Below are 22166 nucleotides of genomic sequence, written 5' to 3' on the forward strand. Positions count from 1 at the left end.
CTGTCTCATGCTCAAAAATTCCTAAGTTCTCCAGATTCTGCCACTTTTAACCATTTTATGCTGCGTCGCTCCAATCAGAGATATTCACATACAGTATAATGATATCTCTGCTTATACTGTAGCTCCACTAGTCGCTTTTTCAGTCATCTCTGGGGGCGTGTGCTTTCACCCCTCTTTCCCAGATAATGCCAATCACAGCTCGGCAGTCTAGCGTCTCAATCTTCCCTGGCAGTGTGTTCTTTCTCCCAGACACTGCCAATCACAGCTTGGCAGCTGAACTGGCAGTTTTAGACACTGGTGAGCTGTGGCAGCATCTGATAGGTGGGAGTGCAAGCGCACACCCTTAGAAAAGACTCTGAGACGGCTATACTACTATATAGTGATTGGCAATGTCTGATGGATAGACAGGTTAGTGATGGAAATCACAGGCTGGTTGGACATGTTAGTCATGGAAATCACAGAACTAATATAAAGTACATGTTAATGATGGAAGTGAAAGGATGAATAGAGATTATAAATATCAAAAGACTGACCGTCACTTCCAAATAGAAAACAGGTGTGTACAGGTGCTTACTAAGTGTAGCCATCTCTATATACCGGTATATCTCTAACAAAATAAAGTACTACTCTTTAGCGCTATAGCATGCAAACATGAAATATATAAAATATGAATTGCATTACTGCGCTAGAAAATAGGAAAAATGAAGAATATTTAGTGCATAAAATGGCCAATTCATGTGAACCCGACAGCCACAATTAGGCAATTCTTATTTCTGAGACCTATCCTATTGGGACTCCTCTCATGGGATGATAGTCTACATTTATATGGGAAGGTAGGATCCTGCTGTAATTAAAAACACTTGCAGCTGAGAGGTGGAGGGCTCTGTCAGAGAGGCCATGTATACAAATAGCAAAAAACTGACCGTCACTTCCAAACAGAAATCAGGTGTGTGCAGGTGCTTACTAAGGGGTACAGGTGCTTACTAGCACTCCATCCATCAACCTATGGCAATTTTAATTACAGCCGGATCCTACCTTCCCAAATAAAAGTATGCTATCAGTCCATGAGTGGAGTCCCCATAGAATAAAGAGGTTAATGATGGAAATCACAGGACCCACACAGTTGTGGCCAAAAGTATTGACACCCCTGCAATTTTGTCAGATAATACTCAGTTTCTTCCTGAAAATGATTGCAATCACAAATTCTTTGATATTATTATCTTCATTTAATTTGTCTTAAATGAAAAAACACAAAAGAGAATGAAGCAAAAAGCAAAACATTGATCATTTCACACAAAACTCCAAAAATGGGCCAGACAAAAGTATTGGCACCCTCAGCCTAATACTTGGTTGCACAACCTTTAGCCAAAATAACTGAGACCAACCGCTTCCGGTAACCATCAATGAGTTTCTTACAATGCTCTGCTGGAATTTTAGACCATTCTTCTTTGGCAAACTGCTCCAGGTCCCTGATATTAGAAGGGTGCCTTCTCCAAACTGCCATTTTTAGATCTCTCCACAGGTGTTCTATGGGATTCAGGTCTGGACTCATTGCTGGCCACCTTAGAAGTCTCCAGTGCTTTCTCTCAAACCATTTTCTAGTGCTTTCTGAAGTGTGTTTTGGGTCATTGTCCTGCTGGAAGACCCATGACCTCTGAGGGAGACCCAGCTTTCTCACACTGGGCCCTACATTATGCTGCAAAATTTGTTGTTAGCGCTTAGAGGCCCTGACAGGCGGCCTTGGGGCCCGGGCCTCTAAGCGCTCAGGGGCCCCATCGCAGGTGCAACCACTGCGATTGGGGATTTTATGCCCCTGCCTTTAGCTTTCATTCCAGGTACATTTACAGACCATTTTACCATTTACAGGCTATTTTTTTCAAAGACGATGATAATGTCGCTTGTGATACTATGAGCAGCCTGTGTAGTCTTAACATGCCGGTTTCTTTGATGTCATCGATCAGCAATTGAAAAAGTAGCTGCCAGCAATGCATCTAGATGATTTGTCCAAGTGCATTCAGGGTGACAGAACATTCTTCAGACAACCTTTAATAACCACATTGATAGCAGTAGTGATGAGCGAACGTGCTCTGATAACGTGTTATCCAAGCATCGCAGGTGTGCTCGAATAACATGCTTGAGTTCCCGTGGCTGCATGATTCGTGGCTGTTAGGAGATTGCCTGTTTGTTAGGCATGTGTTGTGGCTATCTAACAGCAGCAAAACATGCACCCAAAGGGACTTCAACATATTATTCGAGCATGCCCGAGATACTCAGATAGCACCAGAGCATGCCAGGATGACATGTTATCTGAGCACGTTAGCTTATCACTAGATAGCAGTCCATGTGTGTAAATTTATGCATTTTAGCAAGTAATGATCATACATGATACTGAAAAAATCTAGATGGTTGTAAAGTTTTGCTTTCTTTTTCTGTTCATTTTCATGTCATTAACAAATATCTCAATCTTGTAATTTCCTTAGTTACAAGACTTTTCACTTGTGAGGTTGAAATTTCAATGTTGAGGAGTGTTAATGGGAACCTGTCACCAGTTTTGTGACATAGCAGCTAAAAAAAATCACCTTATTCATCGTCTGCGCTGCATTCCCTAAATCCTTATATAAACTCCTGACTCCCTTTGTTTACTCCCGAAAAAACATTATAATTTCGCCCACGCTATATGGTATTCTTCCCAGTCCTGTGTGATGGGCGTGGTTTCCGGCCTCTTAATCCCTCCCTTGGGCTGTTGCTCGCCTTCCTACTTCGTGGATGATGCCTCTTGCATCTTGTGCCTGCGCGGAAATATCGTGTTTTGCGCTTGTGCCATATGCATTGCCCAACTGCGGGCAAAGCCGAAAAACAGAGGTGTCATGTGCCAGCATGCGTACTTCCGGCTCATGTACCGGGACTATGTCTGCCAGCGCATGCACACTTCTGTTAAACATACTGCGTAGGCGCAAAACGTGATATTTCTGCGCAGGCGCGATATGACGCATGATGATGTGGATCATTATCCATGTCAGGATGATTTCAAGCAGAAGCTGGGGAGGGATACAGAGGCTCAAAACCAAGCCTATCGGACAGGACTGAAAAGATTACCATACAGCGGGGGAAAAATTAAAAAAGGTTTTCAGGAGTATACAAGGGGAGTCAAGGGGTTAAACAAGGATTTATGGAATGCAGCGCAGACACAGAATAAGGTGATATTTTTAGCTGCTAGTACACAAAACTGGTGACAGGTTCCTTTTAAGGAGATGTTTTTCTCACTTATGCATTTAGGTGTATTTTGTGCATCCTTTTCAAACTACTAAGTGATTTGTCAATTCTTCTCTGTGGTCAGATTGGATCTCACAGTTACAAGGCAAAACAAGCTACTCTGAATTAAAGGAAGAAAAACTTGAAGAGGTAAGTGATGGTCGACTTCTGTTTTCTTTTGGCTGCTTAACACCTTCACAATCTTTGTTTTTTTCCGTTTTTGCATTTGTTTTTTGCTCCCTTTCTTCCCAGAGCCATAACTTTTTTATGTTTCCATCAATATGGCCATGTGAGGGCTCGCTTTTTGCAGGACGAGTTGTACTTTTGAACGACACCATTGGCTTTACTATATCGTGTACTGTAAAATGGCCAAAAAAATTCAAAGTTTAATGAAAAATTCAAAGGATTAGTGATGAGCTTTTACGTCATAGGTCGTGAAGGGGTTAATATTGATAATAAAGAGAAAATAATAGCTTCCAACCAGGATCACTAGCCTTATAAAGAGACACTGTCTCTGGTAGCATATTTGTTTTACCCAGTGGGTGAAATGAATATTGAACACGTCACAAGTTTTCTAAGTAAATATATTTTTTAAGATGTAATTGACATGAAATTATCAACAATGTCGGCAACAACTCGTCCAATCGACACAGGCAGAGAAATCAAACCATAGATGTCCATAAATTAAGTGACACGATTCCACCACTCATTGTGTCTTGGATGTAGTGACTGACTGCTCAGTCATTCAGTCTTTTGCAGGGGCCTGCTGAGCTGTCAGTATTTTGATTGACCGCTCAGTCATCCAATCTAGTGCAGGGACGTGCTGAATATTTTGCTTGACAGCTCAGCAGTCCAATCTGAGACTGGAAAGTGCTGAGCTTTCATCAGGTGTTCCCTATTATTATTAATTATCGTGCTATTTTACCAAGCTGTCAGTCCCTGATAGCTGACAGTCATAAGCTTACAGCTCAGTTTGGTGTGTTCTCTGGCTTTGTGCTCTGACTTAGGCATATTACCCCTCTTGCCTTGATGCACTCTGACCTTGGAAGTCTGACTCTGGACTGTGATCTGACTGCGCCTTTGTCTCTTCCCTCTGTTTATGATGTACCCTGCTGGCTCTTGACCTCAGACTCCTTGATTTCCCTGATTCACGGCTTGTCTGTGAGAAGTGACTCAGCGTCACATTAAGTTATGTGTAATTATGGGAAATGGCACAAGGAAAAAGAATTGAACACATGAATAAAGAGAGGTACAAAGGCCATGGAAAGTCATTGCATCAGTTGAAATCTATCAGTAATTAGCAATCCTGCAACTTAATGAAAAGTAATATTAGCTGGTTCATGTGATGGCCTATAAAAAGGTGCTTCATTACCAAGATGCCACACAAGAAACATGTCATGATAGGTAAAACCAGTGAGCTGTCTCCAGACCATCACAACAATATTGTTGCAAAATCTACTGATGGCATTGGTTACCGAAGAACTTCTAAACTATGGACATTTCCAGTGAGCATTGTTGGGGCCATAATTTGGAAGAGGAAAGAACATCATTTTCACCATAAACAGCCACAACAAGGTGCGCCCCAAAAGATTTCAGACAGAGGAGTGACGAGAATCACCACCTGTGGATAGTTACTAAAAGTCCTGGAATCAGCAGATACAATTGTTTCAAAGAAAACAATAAGTAATGCACTCAATCTCCATGGACTATATGTACAGTCACCATGCAAGACTCCATTGCTGAACAAAAAGCATGTTCAAGGGCGATTATAGTGTGCGCAACAATATTTAGACAAGCCTGTGAAATACTGGGAGAATGTAGTCTGGTCAGATGAGACCAAAATTGAACTCTTTGGAGGCCATAATACACACCATGTATGGAGGACAAAAGACTTTGCATATCACTACAAAAATACCATACCAACAGTTAAGTTTGGAGGTGGGAACATCATAGTAATGGGCTGTTTTTCACCATACAGCACTGGCAAACATCATATAGTTGAAGGAAGGATGAATGGACAAATGTACTGTGAAAGGCTCACTGGCACGATATGTGAGGGGATAGACTGCTTTCCTCCGTGATCTAGAAGCCCATACGTTTCCTTTCAGCATGGTATGTGCTGAAGGAGTTAAGCAGCCATGTTAGGGGCGGGTTTTTAGATGAGTAGGTGAGAGATGTGTGGCACCCCTGAGGGTTCAGTCGCCACCGAGGTACTGCACCTGCTCCTGAGGTGTGGTACCCCACTATCCAGGTAAGGTGGAGACACCTGACCACACTCCAACACCTGCACGCAGCACAGACACTTTAGAATAGTGGAGCACCCTGTAGGTCAGCTGCTTTGGTTCACAAAGGGTGCTGGGGAAGCGGGTGAAGCTTAGACTGCACAAGGAGAGGGAAGAAGATTAGGAAAGGGTCAGTTGGTGAGAGAAGATCCCCAGAGAGGGATGGAGTGAAAGGAAGTGCTGCAGCAGACTTCAGTGACCTGGAGCTGCTGTCATTAGAAAGAGCAATAGAAACCCTGATTCTTCAGAGGGAAGAAAGATTAGTACGGAATGTAAGGAGAAAAGAACTAAGGACTAGGGTCAGAGCAGAGCCCTTCCTCAAGGTTGAAGCGCATGGCCGGAGTCCGGTCTCCGAGGTTGTATGGGAACTGATGTTCCTGCAGCAGAAACCGGAGGAATAGAAGTTGTCACCACTTTACTCCCATTTAAGACTCGGGGCACAATAGCAACATGTGAGCCGGGACCTGAGAGTAGGAAGTCCCCGAAGCAGGCTACAGCTATCTGCCATACGTGTGGAGTTCCAAGTAACATCTAGAAGGAGGAACTTGAGTTTAATACACAACTACAAGTACTTCAGTTTAAGCGCTAGTGAGGAGACGTTCAGAGAAGGCACATGTTGGAGGAGTGCTGGAAGGGTGTACTTTACCTTGCCTGGGAGTTGGCTGAGCCCCTGACCTGGAGGATATGGCACTGAAGTGGGCACCTGTATGCGCAACAGACTGTGAGTAAAGCCTTGGAACTACAAGCCCTTGTGTCCTCCACTTATTCCTGCGCCTTGCACCCAGCTCTGCTACATCTACTTCTTTACACCATCTCCCCACTTACCAACCTCATCTACACTTCCCTGGGACTACAGCTCCACCTGTGGGGAGCTTCCACATCATTGCTGCACCACCCATCTGTCCCAGAGAAGCAACCCTACAGCGCTGGTCAAACTGACCAGAAACCACAGGTGGCGTCATGAATCATCTCAATAACTTTATCTTCATCACTCTACCCCTTTTACATTGACCGCCTGAGGCCACGGACCGGGTCACTGCCACTGTGACATCTCCCAATGGAATCAGCGGGCCCGGCACCGAGTACCCCACGGCCTCTGGGGGGCGAGTCAGATGGGCGGGACGCCTACTCACCATATCTCCACCTGAAGGGTGTGGCTGTGGAAAGAAATGTCCAGCCAGTTTTTTTCTGGGATCTATGTTGTGTAGAGGCAAGGAAGCCCTAGGCTGACACTCCTGAGAGAGTTGCCATATGTGTTGACCCAGGAGTGCTGGGCAGGACTGTTTATGTACTTTTTGTTTCCTTTTGAGCCAGAAAGGCTGTTTTTCTGTTACCATTTTGTGGTTTTCGATACAATAAATCACGCAGAGACTTTAACCCCTGTGTGCCTATGTCTACCTCGAGAAGTCAGCCAACCTGCCACAGTATCTAGACATTCCTGATGAAAATCCACTGCCATCTACCAGGATTATGAAGATGAAATGAGGGTGGACATTTCAGCAAGACAATGATCCCAAACACACAGCAAAGAAAACTTTCAATTCGTTTCAGAAAAAGGAAATAACGCTGCTAGAATGATCCGGCCAATCACCTGACCTGAATCCAACAGAAAATTTATGGAAGGAAATAAAGCTCAGCGTTTGTAGAAGGTGCCCATGGAACCTTCAGGATTTGCAGTGTGTTTGTGTAGAAGATTGGGCCAATATCACACCTTAGCAATGCATGTAACTAGTTTTTCCATAAAGGAAGCATCTTGACATTGTCATCACCAACAGAGGCTTTTGTATGAAGTATTAAATACATTTCACCAAGAGTGTTTAATGCTTTTTTTCTCTCTTTCTCCTGTGTCACTTCTCATTATTACAAATAGCTTAATTTATGGACATCTATGGTTTGATTTCTTTGCCTGTGTGGATTGGATGGGCTGTTACTGATGTCTGGTGAGAATTTCATGTCAATAACACCTTTAGAAATATATTTGCTTAGAAAATTGGTGACGTGTTCAATACTTATTTCACCTGTTGTAGGTAATTGAATTGCATGAAGTAACACTGCTCTAGGTCTGTTACAAAGCTATACCATTGTGGTGGTCCACCTGGCATGATCCCCACTGATCACAAGGTACTGTGCTGGGAATGGCAACTTAGCCCCATAAATGAAGCTAATTTGCAGAATGGGGCTGAACTGTACAAAGAAATAGCACAAGGAGTCCTGAATTTCCATAGAGTGATGAAGTTCCTTCATTGTAGCAATTGAGATCAACACGGTTCCTATATTATAAGGGGGAATTTGATTGGAGCTGCAATTTAGCTTGCACACTGACACTGTATTCAAGGTCTTTATTATTATTTATTTATATAGCAGCATTGATTCCATGGTGCTGTATATGAGAAGGGGTTACATACAAATTACAGATATCACTTACAGTAAACAAACTAACAATGACAGACTGATACAGAGGGGAGAGGACCCTGCCCTTTCGGGCTTACATGCTATAGGATGGTGGGGAAAGAGACAGTAGGTTGGTGGGTTGCAGCAGTTCCGGTGTTGGTTGAGGTGATATCACCGGTAGTGGTGAGAGAGAAGGAGGTAGCAGGGTCATTGCAGGCTGCAGGCTTTCTTGAAGAGATGGGTTTTCAGGTTCCGTCTGAAGGATCCGACTGTGGTTGATAGTCGGACTTGTTGGGGCAAAGAATTCCAGAGGATGGGGGATATTCGGGAGAAGTCTTGGAGGCGGTTGGGTGAGGAGCGAATATGTGTGGAGGAGAGAAGGAGGTCTTGAGAGGACCGGAGATTACGTGAGGGAAGGTATCGGGAGATTAGTTCAGAGACGTATGGGGGAGACAGGTTATAGATGGCCTTGTAGGTCAGTATTAGTAATTTGAATTGGATACGCTGAGGGAATGGGAGCCAGTGAAGAGATTTGCAGAGGGGAGAAGCGGAGGAGTAGCGAGGAGAGAGATGAATTTGCGAGTAATTGATAGAGCTAAGCTGTAACGTATGAATAGGTGGTAGAGAAATCTCTGTGATGGAGATGTGCTTTTTTCAGTTATATGTTGATGTACAAAAAAGTAAATAGCAATACAATGAACAATCTTTGTAGGAGGAAGAACCATTCTGGAAAGAAGTTATCACGGATCTCCTGGAGCCCATCAAAGAGGATGAAGAAAAGCAAGCCATGGTTCAGAGTGAATTGAAGACTTTGAGAAATAAAGTAAGCGATTGCTAATAGCTGCTTCTTTGACAGGTATATTAATATACAGTGGGGCAAAAAAGTATTTAGTCAGTCAGCAATAGTGCAAGTTCCACCACTTAAAAAGATGAGAGGTGCCTGTAATTTACATCATAGGTAGACCTCAACTATGGGAGACAAACTGAGAAAAAAAAATCCAGAAAATCACATTGTCTGTTTTTTTTTCATTTTATTTGCATATTATGGTGGAAAATAAGTATTTGGTCAGAAACAAAATTTCATCTCAATACTTTGTGATATATCCTTTGTTGGCAATGACAGAGGTCAAACGTTTTCTGTAAGTCTTCACAAGGTTGCCACACACTGTTGTTGGTATGTTGGCCCATTCCTCCATGCAGATCTCCTCTAGAGCAGTGATGTTTTTGGCTTTTCGCTTGGCAACACGGACTTTCAACTCCCTCCAAAGGTTTTCTATAGGGTTGAGATCTGGAGACTGGCTAGGCCACTCCAGGACCTTGAAATGCTTCTTACGAAGCCACTCCTTCGTTGCCCTGGCGGTGTGCTTTGGATCATTGTCATGTTGAAAGACCCAGCCACGTTTCATCTTCAATGCCCTTGCTGATGGAAGGAGGTTTGCACTCAAAATCTCACGATACATGGACCCATTCATTCTTTCATGTACCCGGATCAGTCGTCCTGGCCCCTTTGCAGAGAAACAGCCCCAAAGCATGATGTTTCCACCACCATGCTTTACAGTAGGTATGGTGTTTGATGGATGCAACTCAGTATTCTTTTTCCTCCAAACACGACAAGTTGTGTTTCTACCAAACAGTTCCAGTTTGGTTTCATCAGACCATAGGACATTCTCCCAAAACTCCTCTGGATCATCCAAATGCTCTCTAGCAAACTTCAGACGGGCCCGGACATGTCCAGGCTTAAGCAGTGGGACACGTCTGGCACTGCAGGATCTGAGTCCATGGTGGCGTAGTGTGTTACTTATGGTAGGCCTTGTTACATTGGTCCCAGCTCTCTGCAGTTCATTCACTAGGTCCCCCCGCGTGGTTCTGGGATTTTTGCTCACCGTTCTTGTGATCATTCTGACCCCACGGGGTGGGATTTTGCGTGGAGCACCAGATCGAGGGAGATTATCAGTGGTCTTGTATGTCTTCCATTTTCTAATTATTGCTCCCACAGTTGATTTCTTCACTCCAAGCTGGTTGGCTATTGCAGATTCAGTCTTCCCAGCCTGGTGCAGGGCTACAATTTTGTTTCTGGTGTCCTTTGACAGCTCTTTGGTCTTCACCATAGTGGAGTTTGGAGTCAGACTGTTTGAGGGTGTGCACAGGTGTCTTTTTATACTGATAACAAGTTTAAACAGGTGCCATTACTACAGGTAATGAGTGGAGGAAAGAGGAGACTCTTAAAGAAGAAGTTACAGGTCTGTGAGAGCCAGAAATCTTGATTGCTTGTTTCTGACCAAATACTTATTTTCCACCATAATATGCAAATAAAATGAAAAAAAACCAGACAATGTGATTTTCTGGATTTTTTTTTCTCAGTTTGTCTCCCATAGTTGAGGTCTACCTATGATGTAAATTACAGACGCCTCACATCTTTTTAAGTGGTGGAACATGCACTATTGCTGACTGACTAAATACTTTTTTGCCCCACTGTATTTAAAAACATCTATATCTGCAGATTTGACATTTATATTCTTTGGTTTTCTGAATACCAACAGGTTACATTCGTCATCTCGATGATCAACTTGCTGTGGATTGTTGCAACATTTATCCTGCAAATCATAGGCTCATCGGTGCATATTGTTCTGCCTAAGGTTTATGCGAATGGCAGCCATTCAAGCACTGAAAAACTCTATGTGGATCCCATTGGATTCATGTTCCTACTGTCATTTGCTATTTTGCTGTTACTACAGTTCAGTGCTCTTTTGTACCACAGGTAAAAATACGAAGCATGAACTATTTGATTGAATTATTTAAAGGCAATCAGTCACCAGGTTTTGGGCACCGAATGTAAGAGCAGCATTACTGGGCTGCTTGCTGTAGTTTTAATAAAATCACAGTTTTATCAGCAGGAGATGATCATTAGACGACTAGTAAACTGCTACCAGGTAGGTGTAAAATATGTAAGAGCTCGGTAGAACTCCACCCCCACTACTGATTGGCAGCTTTCTGCCTATGCACAGTTTACAGGCACAGTTTTCAATTTGTGGTTTGGAGTTGGAAGGAATATACAAAGAGCTCAGTATTCAGAGTTCTGCTAGAGCTGTAACAGATCAAATTGATTTTTATAAAAACTGCAGTAAGAAGCCCAGTAAGTGATACATCGCTTGAATCAGGGTCTCTGTCCCTATATCATGCTGCTTTCAGATATGGAACTAATTGAAAATCTGGCGAGTCCCTGAAATATATTATTATGTATAGCTATCATTTAATATAATGTTTTGCATTTTTAAATTTGTATTATTGCATATAACTCACCTCCAAATGGGTTATTTTAGTAACCACACTACTAAGGTTGGTGACTCAATTCTTCGCCTAAAATAGGAAACAGCGTAGAGTTACCTATAAATAGGTATTTATTTTAAAAAAGATTTTAACCCCTTCCTGACATGAGACGTACTATCCCTATGCCCATGGACGGGATAGTACGTCTACTGCGATCAGCGGCGCCCACGTGGTGAGCGCCGCTGATCGCGGCCGGGTGTCAGCTGATTATCACAGCTGACACCCGGCACGCCCCCGACACGTTAACCCCTTGCACACCGCGATCAAACATGATCGCGGTGTACCGGGGGTTAAAGGGAAGCATCGGCAGGGAGGGGGCTCCCTCCGTGCTTCCCTGAGCCCCCCACGGCAGTGCAATGCAGGCCCCCGAATCCAAGATGGCGACGGGGGCCTTCGGGGGCCTGCAGGAAGCTGGCTTCCTCAGTGCCTGCAAAGCGCAGGCATGAGGAAGCCTTCTGCAGTGCCTGTGACAGATTGCTGATCTGTCACAGTGATCTGTGATGTGACAGATCAGCGATCTGTCACAGGACAGTGATGTCCCACCTGGGACTATTTAATAAAGTAAAAAAAAAAATAAAAAGTGTTAAAATAAATTTAAAAAAATCGTCAAATAAATTAGAAAAAAAAAAAAAATATTCCCCCAAATAAATCCATTTTTTAGAAATAAAAAAAAAACAAACAATAAAAGTACACATATTAGGTATCGCCGCGTCCGTAACAACCCGCCCTATAAAACTGTCCCATTAGTTAACCCCTTTAGCGAACTCCTTAAAAAATAAAAATAAAAAACGAAGCAAAAAATAATGATTTATTATCATACCGCCAAACAAAAAATGTAATAACGCGCAATCAAAAAGACGCATATAAATATCCATGGTACCGCTGAAAACGTCATCTTGTCCCGCAAAAAACGAGCTGCCACACAGCATCATCCGCAAAAAAATAAAAAAGTTATAGCTCGCAGAATAAAGCGATGCAAAAATAATTATTTTTTATATAAAATAGTTTTCATTGCATAAAACCGACAAAACATAAAAAAACCGACCTAAATAAGGTATCGCTGTAACCGTACTGACCCGAAGAATAAAACCGCTTTATCAATTTTATTGCACGCGGAACAGTGTAAACGCACCCCCCCAAAAGAAATTCATGAAACGCTGGTTTTTGTTCATTCTGCGTCCCAAAAATCGGAATAAAAAGCGATCAAAAAATGTCACGTGCCCGAAAATGGTACCAATCAAAACGTCAACTCGTCCCGCAAAAAATAAGACCTCATATGACTTGGTGGGTCAAAATACGGAAAAATTAGAGCTCTCAATATGTGGTGATGCAAAAACTATTTTTACAATAAAAAGCGTCTTTTAGCGTGTGACAGCCGCCAAACATAAAAACCGCCATAAATAGTAAATCAAACCCCCCGTTATCACCACCTTAGTTAGGGAAAAATAATAAAATAAAAAAAAGTATTTATTTCCATTTTTCCATTAGGGTTAGGGTTAGGGCTAGGGTTAGGGTTAGGGCTAGGGTTAGGGTAGGGTTAGGGCTAGGTTTAGGGTTAGGGCTAGGGTTAGGGTTAGGGCTAGGGTTAGGGCTAGGGTTAGGGCTAGGGTTAGGGTAGGGTTAGGGCTAGGGTTAGGGCTAGGGTTAGGGTTAGGGCTAGGGTTAGGGCTAGGGTTAGGGCTGAGATTAGGGTTAGGGGTGTGTTGGGGTTCGGGTTGGAGTTAGAATTGGGGGTTTCCACTGTTTGGGCACATCAGGGGCTCTCCAAATGCAACATGGCATCTGATCTCAATTCCAGCCAATTCTGAGTTGAAAAAGTCAAATGGTGCTCCTTCCCTTCCAAGCTCTGACATGCGCCCAAACAGTGTTTTACCCCCACATGTAGGGTATCAGCCTACTCAGGTCAAATTGCAAAACAATTTTTGGGGTCCAATTTCTCCTGTTACCCTTAGGAAAATAAAAAAATTGGGGGCAAAAATATCATTTTTGTGGAAAAAAATGATTTTTTTATTTTCACGCCCGAGCGTTATAAACTTCTGTGAAGCACTTGGGGGTTCAAAGTGCTCACCACACATCTAGATAAGTTCCGTGGGGGGCCTAGTGTCAAAAATGGGGTCACTTGTGGGGAGTTTCAATAGTTTAGGTACATCAGGGGCTCTCCAAACGCACATGACACCCGCAGACCATTCCATCAAAGTCTGCATTCCAAAATGTCACTGCTTCCCTTCCGAGCCCCGACGTGTGTGCATACAGTAGTTTTCTCCCACATATGGGGTGTCAGCGTACTCAGGACAAATTGGACAACAACTTTTGGGGTTCAATTTCTCCTGTTACCCTTGGGAAAATAAAAAAATTGGGGACTAATTGATCATGTTTGTGGAAAAAATACAAATTTTTAATTTTCATGCACTGGCATTATAAACTTCTGTGAAGCCTTTGGGGGTTCAAAGTGCTCACCTCACATCTAGATTCCTTAGGGGGTCTAGTTTTCAAAATGGGGTCATTTGTGGGGGGTTTCCACTGTTTAGGTACATTAGGGGCTCTTCAAAGGCAACATGACACCCGCAGACCATTCCATCAAAGTCTGCATTCCAAAACGTCACTACTTCCCTTCCGAGCCCCGACGTGTGCCCATACAGTAGTTTTCTCCCACATATGGGGTATCAGTATACTCAGGAAAAATTGGACAACAACTTTTGGGGTCCAATTTCTCCTGGTACCCTTGGGAAAATAAAAAAATGGTGACTAAAAGATCATGTTTGTGGAAAAAATACAAATTTTTTATTTTCACGCCCGGGCGTTATAAACTTCTGTGAAGCACTGGGGGGTTCAAAGTTCTCACCACACATCTAGATAAGTTCCTTAGGGGGTCTAGTTTCCAAAATGGTGTCATTTGTGGGGGGTTTCCACTGTTTTGGTACATCAGGGGCTTTCCAATCGCGACATGATGTCCGATCTCGATTCCAGCCAAAAACGTCAAATGGCGCTGCATCCCTTCCGAGCTCTGCCATGCACACAAATAGTGGTTTACCCCCACATGTGGGGTATCAGCGTACTAAGGACAAATTGCACAATAACTTTCAGGGTCCTGTTACCCTTGGGAAAATAAAAATTGGGGTGAAAAGATCATTTTTGTGGAAAAAATATGATTTTTTTAATTGTACTGCTGTACGTTATAAACTTCTGTAAAGCCCTTGTGGGTTCAAAGTTCTCACCACATATCTAGATAAGTTCCTTGGGGGGTCTAGTTTCCAAAACGGGGTCACTTGTAGGGGGTTTCCACTGTTTAGGTACATCAGGGACTCTCCAAACGTGACATGGCGTCCGATCTGAATTCCAGCCAATTTTGCATTGAAAAAGTCAAACGGCGCTCCTTCCATTCTGAGCTCTGCCATGCGCCGAAACAGTCGTTCCCCCCCACATTTCAGGTATCAGCGTACTCAGGACAAATTGCACAATAACTTTTGCAGTCCAATTTCTCCTGTTACCCTTGGTAAAATAAAAAAAATTGAACCTGAAGTATTTTTTTGTGAAAAAAAGTTAGATGTTCATTTTTTTTTAAATATTCAAAAAAATTCCTGTGACGCACCTAAAGGGTTAATAAACTTCTTGAATGTGGTTTTGAGCACCTTAAGGGGTGCAGTTTTTAGAATGGTGTCACTTTTGGGTATTTTCTATCATATAGACCCCTCAAAGTGACCTCAAATGTGATGTGGTCCTAAAAATAAAATGGTGCTGTAAAAATGAGAAATCACTGGTCAACTTTTAACCCTTATAACTTCCTAACAAAAAAAAATTTTGGTTCCAAAATTGTGCTGATGTAAAGTAAACATGTGGGAAATGTTAGTTATCAAATTTTTTGTGTGCTGTATCCCTGTGATTTAAGGGAATAAAAATTCAAAGTTGGAAAATTGCGAAATTTTCAAAATTTTCGCCAAATTTCCGTTTTTCTCACAAATAAACGCAAGTTATTTCAATGAAATTTTACCACTAACATGAAGTACAATATGTCACGAGAAAACAATGTCAGAGTCACCGGGATCCATGGAAGCGTTCCAGAGTTATGACCTCAAAGGTACAGTGGTCAGAATTGTAAAAATTGGCCCGGTCATGAACGTGCAAACCACCCTTGGGGGTGAAGGGGTTAAAAAAGGATCCACTATTGTCATCTCCATTGCTCATTTTATTTACAGTGTGCAGTAAATGTAGGTTTCAACAAAGGGTATATAATTCGTAAAGGGTTTATTGTTTTTACTATGGGCCTAAGAAATAGCAGACATGGGGGCTACATGGCATTTTATATTACAATGAAGTATAAGTAAAGTTGTATAATTATAATAAAGGGGTTGCCAGTCTAAAATAAAAAGTTTTCAGTTACTTTGCGTGACTGTAAACCTCTGTGCACTACAAGGATTCACTGGTATCTACCCCGGGAACAACACGCATACTCCCGGGCAGAACTCATGGGCGCAGCCATGCTCCATACAAGTGTATGCAGCAAGGCCGCACCCGGTGTATTGGGCACAGCCGTTTGGTGAGTGACAGATTCTGAACAGGAGTATGTATATCGCATACTTTACCGCTGTTTCCAAGGCAGACAACAGTGAATCCTTGCAGCACACACTGCATGCACAGGAAAGATTCACAGGCCTGCAGACTTTTCATTTTAGACCTGACCACTCCTTTAAAGTGCATTGTTGAAGTGTAACCAACATTGGGTTGCATAAAAAACAATAAACAGGAGCCTTACAACAAACTTACAGTCATGGCCAAAAGTTTTGAGAATGACACAAATATTAATTTTTGCAAAGTCTACTGCTTCATTTTTTCTAATGGCAATTTGCATATACTCCAGAATGTTATAAAGAGTGATCAGCTTAACAGCAATTACTTGCAAAGTCAATATATGCCTAGAAAATGAACTTGATCCCCCAAAACACATTTCAACATCATTGCAGCCCTGCCTTAAAAGGACCAGCTAACATCGTTTCAGTGATTGCTCCATTAACACAGGTGTGGGTGTTGATGAGGACAGGGCTGGAGATCAATCTGTCATGATTAAGTAAGAATTACACCACTGGACACCTTAAAAGGAGGCTGGTGCTTGGCATCATTGTTTCTCTTCTGTTAACCATGGTTATCTCTAAAGAAACACGTGCAGTCATCATTGCACTACACAAAAATGGCCTAACAGGGAAGAGTATCGCAGCTAGAAAGATTGCACCTCAGTCAACAATCTATCGCATCATCAAGAACTTCAAGAAGAGAGGTTCCCTTGTTGCCAAAAAGGCTCCAGGGCGCCCAAGAAAGACCAGCAAGCGCCAGGACCATCTCTTAAAAGTGTTTCAGCTGCGGGATCGGGCTACCAGCAGTACAGAGCTTGCTCAGGAATGGCAGCAGGCAGGTGTGAGTGCATCTGCATGCACTGTGAGGCGGAGACTCTTGGAGCAAGGCCTGGTCTCAAGGAGGGCAGCAAAGAAGCCACTTCTCTCCAGGAAAAACATCATGGACAGACTGATATTCTGCAAGAGGTACAGGGAGTGGACTGCTGAGGACTGGGGTAAAGTCATTTTCTCTGATGAATCCCCTTTTCGATTGTTTGGGACATCTGGAAAACGGCTTATTCGGAGAAGACCAGGTGAGCGCTACCACCAGTCTTGTCTCATGCCAACTGTCAAGCATCCTGAAACCATTCATGTGTGAGGTGGCTTCTCAGCCAAGGGAATGGGCTCTCTCTCAGTCTTGCCTAAAAACACAGCCATGAATAAAGAATGGTACCAGAATGTCCTCCAAGAGCAACTTCTCCCAACCGTCCAAGAGCAGTTTGGCGATCAACAATGCCTTTTTCAACATGATGGAGCACCTTGCCATAAAGCAAAGGTGATAACTAAATGGCTCAGGGAACAAAACATAGAGATTTTGGGACCATGGCCTGGAAACTCCCCAGATCTTAATCCCATTGAGAACTTGTGGTCAATCATCAAGAGACGGGTGGACAAACAAAAACCTTCAAATTCAGGCAAAATAAAAGCATTGATTTTGCAAGAATGGACTGCTATCAGTCAGGATTTGATCCAGAAGATGATTGAGAGCATGCCAGGGAGAATTGCTGAGGTCCTGAAGAAGAAGGGTCAACACTGCAAATATTGACTTGCTGCATTAACTCATTCTAACTGTCAATATAACCTATTGCTACTCATAATATGATTGCAATTATATTTCTGTATGTGATAAAAACATCTGACAAACACACATAAAAACCAGAGGCCAGCAGATCATGTGAAAATATAATATTTGTGTCATTCTCAAAACTTTTGGCCATGACTGTACATGGTCTGAGTATGAAGCCAGTCAGTGTGTAGCCTAGCGCTCCAAGACAGTTTGTCAAAGCTACTGACAGATTTGTTCCAACACCTTCCTGATATGGGTAACTGACAGCGCCGGACTGGCCATCTGGCAATTCTGGCAAATGCCAGGAGGACCTGTTTGGTCGTTGGCTGCCTTGTCTGCTATGTTGTTAGCAGAATCAGTGTTCTCAAGACTCCCATACTGTGAGGCTATGTGCACACGGTGCGGATTTTGCTGCGGATCCGCAGCGGATTTGGCCCTGCGGATCCGCAGCAGAACTGCAGGTGATGTACAGTACCATTCTAGCCTATGGAAAATTGAAACCGCTGTGCAGACGGTGCGGATTTTTCCGCGTGGTTTTGCCTGCGGTTTCAAATCCGCAGAAAGAATTGACATGTCATTCTTTTCTGCGGATTCCGCTGCGGTTTGCCATCTCCTCCATTGTGGAGGTGATAAACCGCAGGACAAAACCGCAGGCTAATCCGCAGGTAAACCACAGGTCTTTTGACCTGCGGATTTACCTGCGGATTGTGCAAAATCTGCGCGGGTAAATCCGCACTGTGTGCACGTAGCCTTAAGAGTTGTGATGGAGCACTAAGTCGCTGACTCCGTCACTTACCCCAGCAGGCTCGGGGTATCATTAGAAATATTGGTCTTGTAATAAATCTTGTAATATATTCCCAACTGGTTCATGGGGACGGGGACAACATGGGCCTGTGTGATCTCAAAAACCAGGGCTGAATTTCAGCCCCAGTGTGTACCTGGTAACTCAGATATTGGGTGTGAATCTGTGCAATATTATAGAGACAGCTTTTATTGCAAGCCTTCATATGGCTCTGTAGACAGAAAAGTAAATAAGTTATGAGTTTCAGAAAATGAGGACACAATCCAGTAAAATATTAAAAAATCTATATCTATAAGTTTGATATTGTTTTAACCTTACTGCCTTAGACTAGGTTCACATTAGCGTTTGGGTCTGCAGCGTATCATCCGCATGCAAAAATGCATGCAAACCGCATGTTTACGCAGCGTTTATTATATGCATCATCTTACGCATGACAGGGAAAAAACGCTGCGTGTGCAAGCGTTTATGCGTTTTTGCATGAGTTTGTGTTGATTATGCGCATGCGTTCCATATGACAACAGACAAAAATGGGCGTGCCTCATAGGATTTCTATATGCATTTTGAATAACGCATGCGTTCCCATAGACACTAATGCATTTTTTATGCACTCATCCGCATGCGCGCCTCAAAAAATGCAGCATGTTGCGTTCGCCGCACACTGCGAAGCGACGCATGCGTACGCAAAAGCATGCAAACGCATGTCCCTGTGTACTCCATGTTAAATATATGTACGCATGACACATGTGGACCTATGCGGATCAAACGCTGCGCACACAGACGCAAATATGAAACCAGTCTTACTAACCTTATGAACCCATTAAACAGTGGTGAGTTTGTGGGGGGTTTTTTTGCAATATCATCCCACTTTTAATTTTTTCTTAAAGTTTTCCAGTGTATTATATGTTAAAGTGAATTATGTAATTCTAAACTACAACTAGTTCCACAAAGAAAGCACATTCTCACATGGCTACATCATTATGGTTCTTGGAAGAAGGTTAGGAAAAAGCTAAGGAGCAAAAAATGAAAATTGGCTTTGACAGCAAGGGGTTAAAGTTGTCAAGTGAAAGAATTCTTCAAATCACATTATAGCAAAGAAATAGCTACACTTATAGATATGTCCCATTTGTGGTTGAATTGTTTTAGATTGGGCTAAACTGTAAAATGTGAAACCCAAGCGGAGGGCCCACATAGTTCCATTATGGCCGTCGAATAAGTCAATGTTTTATTACTAAAGTTTTAATAATTGGCATGCATGCTTGGCTGGTCGATATTGATGGAAATCTTTTTGTGCCTGCAGAATCGTCACCTTTATCCATTTCATTGCTTATAAGAATAAAAAGGAAAGATAAAACGGAAAACAGGTAAGTTATCTTAATCAGAATATCTACGTCTATCCTGAGACAGTGTGCATCAGAGAAATGTTAGCTTGGTCGTCCAATAGTCTAACATTTCTAGCTCAAGTATTCTCTCTTAGGGCTCATGAAGATGTCAGTATTTTCCATGTACAAGAAAATCGGACAGGTTATTTTGTTCAGAGTTTGAGCAGAGTGTGGTCTGAGTGTCATCAATTTTTTCACGCATGTGGATGACAAAGTTTCTCCACCCTTTCCTTACTGATAGTCCATGAAAATCAGACTCAGAGGCTTGTATTGTCGATTTTGAGCCAACAAGCTGATAAAAATTGGACATAACTCTGCGATTGTCCACAGACCACCTAGTCCACAACATGTGAATGGCCCTGTAGAATATTACAGGTATGAGTGCTAGCCGTAACAAAACACAGATAGCACCCGGACACGAAAAAGGATGTCTGAATGAGCCCGTAGAGCGCAGCCTTACCAAATCGGATTAAATATTTTAGCTAGACTACGCACAATGCATTCTGAACTTTGCACATGCCCCAACCATTTCCATTTGTGCATCTATAGACTTACATGTTTGTCATTGACTTTCTTGTCACGTGTTAAATGGGTAATGGCTATTTAGTACTTTTACAAAGAGTACAGCTCTTTATTAGGGAAAAGTGTAACACTCTTTTGGCCTACATATGTTACTATATACTGTATGTGAGGAGGGTATTTCATAATTCAGTTTGGGAAATAAGTCAAATTTGTGACATATGCCGACATTTGCTCAAGTTGTCATTGAATACAAATGTATTCATAAAACAGTGAGAAAAAAATACATATTTTCTGCTTTGTAAGACGCACTTTTTTTCCCCAAAATTTGAGGGGAAAATGGGGGTGCATCTTACAAAAAGGATATACCTTTCTGTGCTGCCGCTGAGAGTGTCCAGTACTTGCCGCGGCGCTGTCCCCCGGTGCTGCCACCACGCTGCCCCCCGGTTCTTACCGCCACCGGCCACGCTCTGTCCCCCAGTAGTTGCCGCCACCGCCGCGCTCTGTCCCGTTCTGCATGGGGGGTCTCTGCCGCTCCATGCCTGCTTTCCTGTGGATTTCTTCCTGGAAAATGGCCACCGCGCATGCGCAGATGGAGATCTCGGCACTGAAATCTTGGGAGATGAGATTTCACCACTGAAATCTCATCTCCCGAGATTTCAGTGCCGAGATCTCCATCTGCGCATGCGCGGCGGTCATTTTCCAGGAAGAAATCCACAGGAAAGCAGGCATGGAGCGGCAAGCACCGGGGGACAGAGCACAGCGGTGGTGGCAGGCACCGTGGGACAGAGCGCGGTGGTGGTGGCAAGCACCGAGGGACAGCGCTGGGGCAGCACTGGGGGACAGAGCGCGGCGGTGGTGGCAAGCACCGAGGGACAGCGCCGGGGCAGCAAGCAGCAGGGGACATAGGGCGGCGGCAGTATCAGACACCGGCAGTGGCACGCTGCACTTCAAAACACCTCCTCATCCCAGCAGCAATGTTCCACTCCGGCCTCCTCCATCTCCACCCCCGGTAAGCAATTAGATGCATGGATTATAAGATGCACCACCATTTTATTAAGAAAAGTTTTTTTCCTATTTTTCTCCTCAAAATTTGGGGTGCGTCTTATAATCCGGAGCGTCTTATAAAGCGAAAAATACGGTATAAACTTCTAAGGTACTTATTTAATTTATTGTAAGGGCTCAGACAGACGGACATACAACATGGACAACTATCGTATCGCAATGATCGGACTGACCGGCGACTCTCCCGACCCCAGCGTGAAGGCCTGTATTTTTATGCAGCTGTAAAACTCGGGTCTGGAGAGCAGCTGGCCAGTCTGAGCATTGCGATACAATTGTCACCTATGTTGTACGGCTGTCTGTCTGTGCCCTAAAGGGGTTTTCCACTTTCAACAAAGTGGACCCCAAACACTTGCAGATATTTAGCATAAAAAAGTCAAATAGTACTCACTTTTTGGCCGCAGCTCTGGCTGTCTCAGTTTTGCATGATGAATTGACCACTGAAGAATTGTGAAGCATTTGGCAAAAATATTATTTAATAAAAATAAAATTACAAAGAAACTCATATTTCTCTTTTGTAGGAGTCTATGGAGAGACTGAATGAAGTATAAAGAGGGAACACAGATTGAAAATTCATACATATAAGACGAATATGACAATAAAAATGTGTTTTATTCTGTATATCTTATTGCAATCTCCAATGTTTACAATGTTAGGACACGAAGCACAATCATAATGGAAGCTTCTATAAGTTATATTAACTTTTTCAAAACATAACTGAATTGAATACAGCCCCCCAAGGAAGCCCACACGAGACGCGCTTCGAGGCTGTGGACACAAACACAGGAACATACAGTTACATGGATGAGCATTAATTTTTGCATGTACTGCTGTTTTTGCACTCTTTGTCTGTTTATCCGGGTTATTACTCTTACTTATACTGTCACTATATGTTGTATGCACTAGAGGACGATTGTATTCAAATTGAGGTTACATTTGCGCACTTTTCAGCAGTCTCTAATCAGTCAACTACCTCTGCAC

General features: G+C 43.0%; 1 protein-coding gene across 1 annotated transcript in view; it reads left to right on the forward strand.

The window, feature by feature from the left end:
• LOC141072949 (chitin synthase chs-2-like) overlaps window positions 1–22166 on the forward strand; it is an 88197-nt gene that overhangs the window by 63580 nt on the left and 2451 nt on the right. The window contains exons 14-18 of the mRNA XM_073560233.1: window positions 3338–3402; window positions 8638–8748; window positions 10466–10683; window positions 10931–11058; window positions 19460–19586. Of these exons, the coding sequence (XP_073416334.1) occupies window positions 3338–3402; window positions 8638–8748; window positions 10466–10683; window positions 10931–11058; window positions 19460–19586 (649 nt within the window). The remainder of the gene's footprint in view (window positions 1–3337; window positions 3403–8637; window positions 8749–10465; window positions 10684–10930; window positions 11059–19459; window positions 19587–22166) is intronic.

This window comes from Dendrobates tinctorius, unplaced genomic scaffold (genome assembly GCF_039654945.1).
Source record: "Dendrobates tinctorius isolate UK_male_01 unplaced genomic scaffold, ASM3965494v1 ptg000293l, whole genome shotgun sequence".
NCBI lineage: Eukaryota > Metazoa > Chordata > Amphibia > Anura > Dendrobatidae > Dendrobates > Dendrobates tinctorius.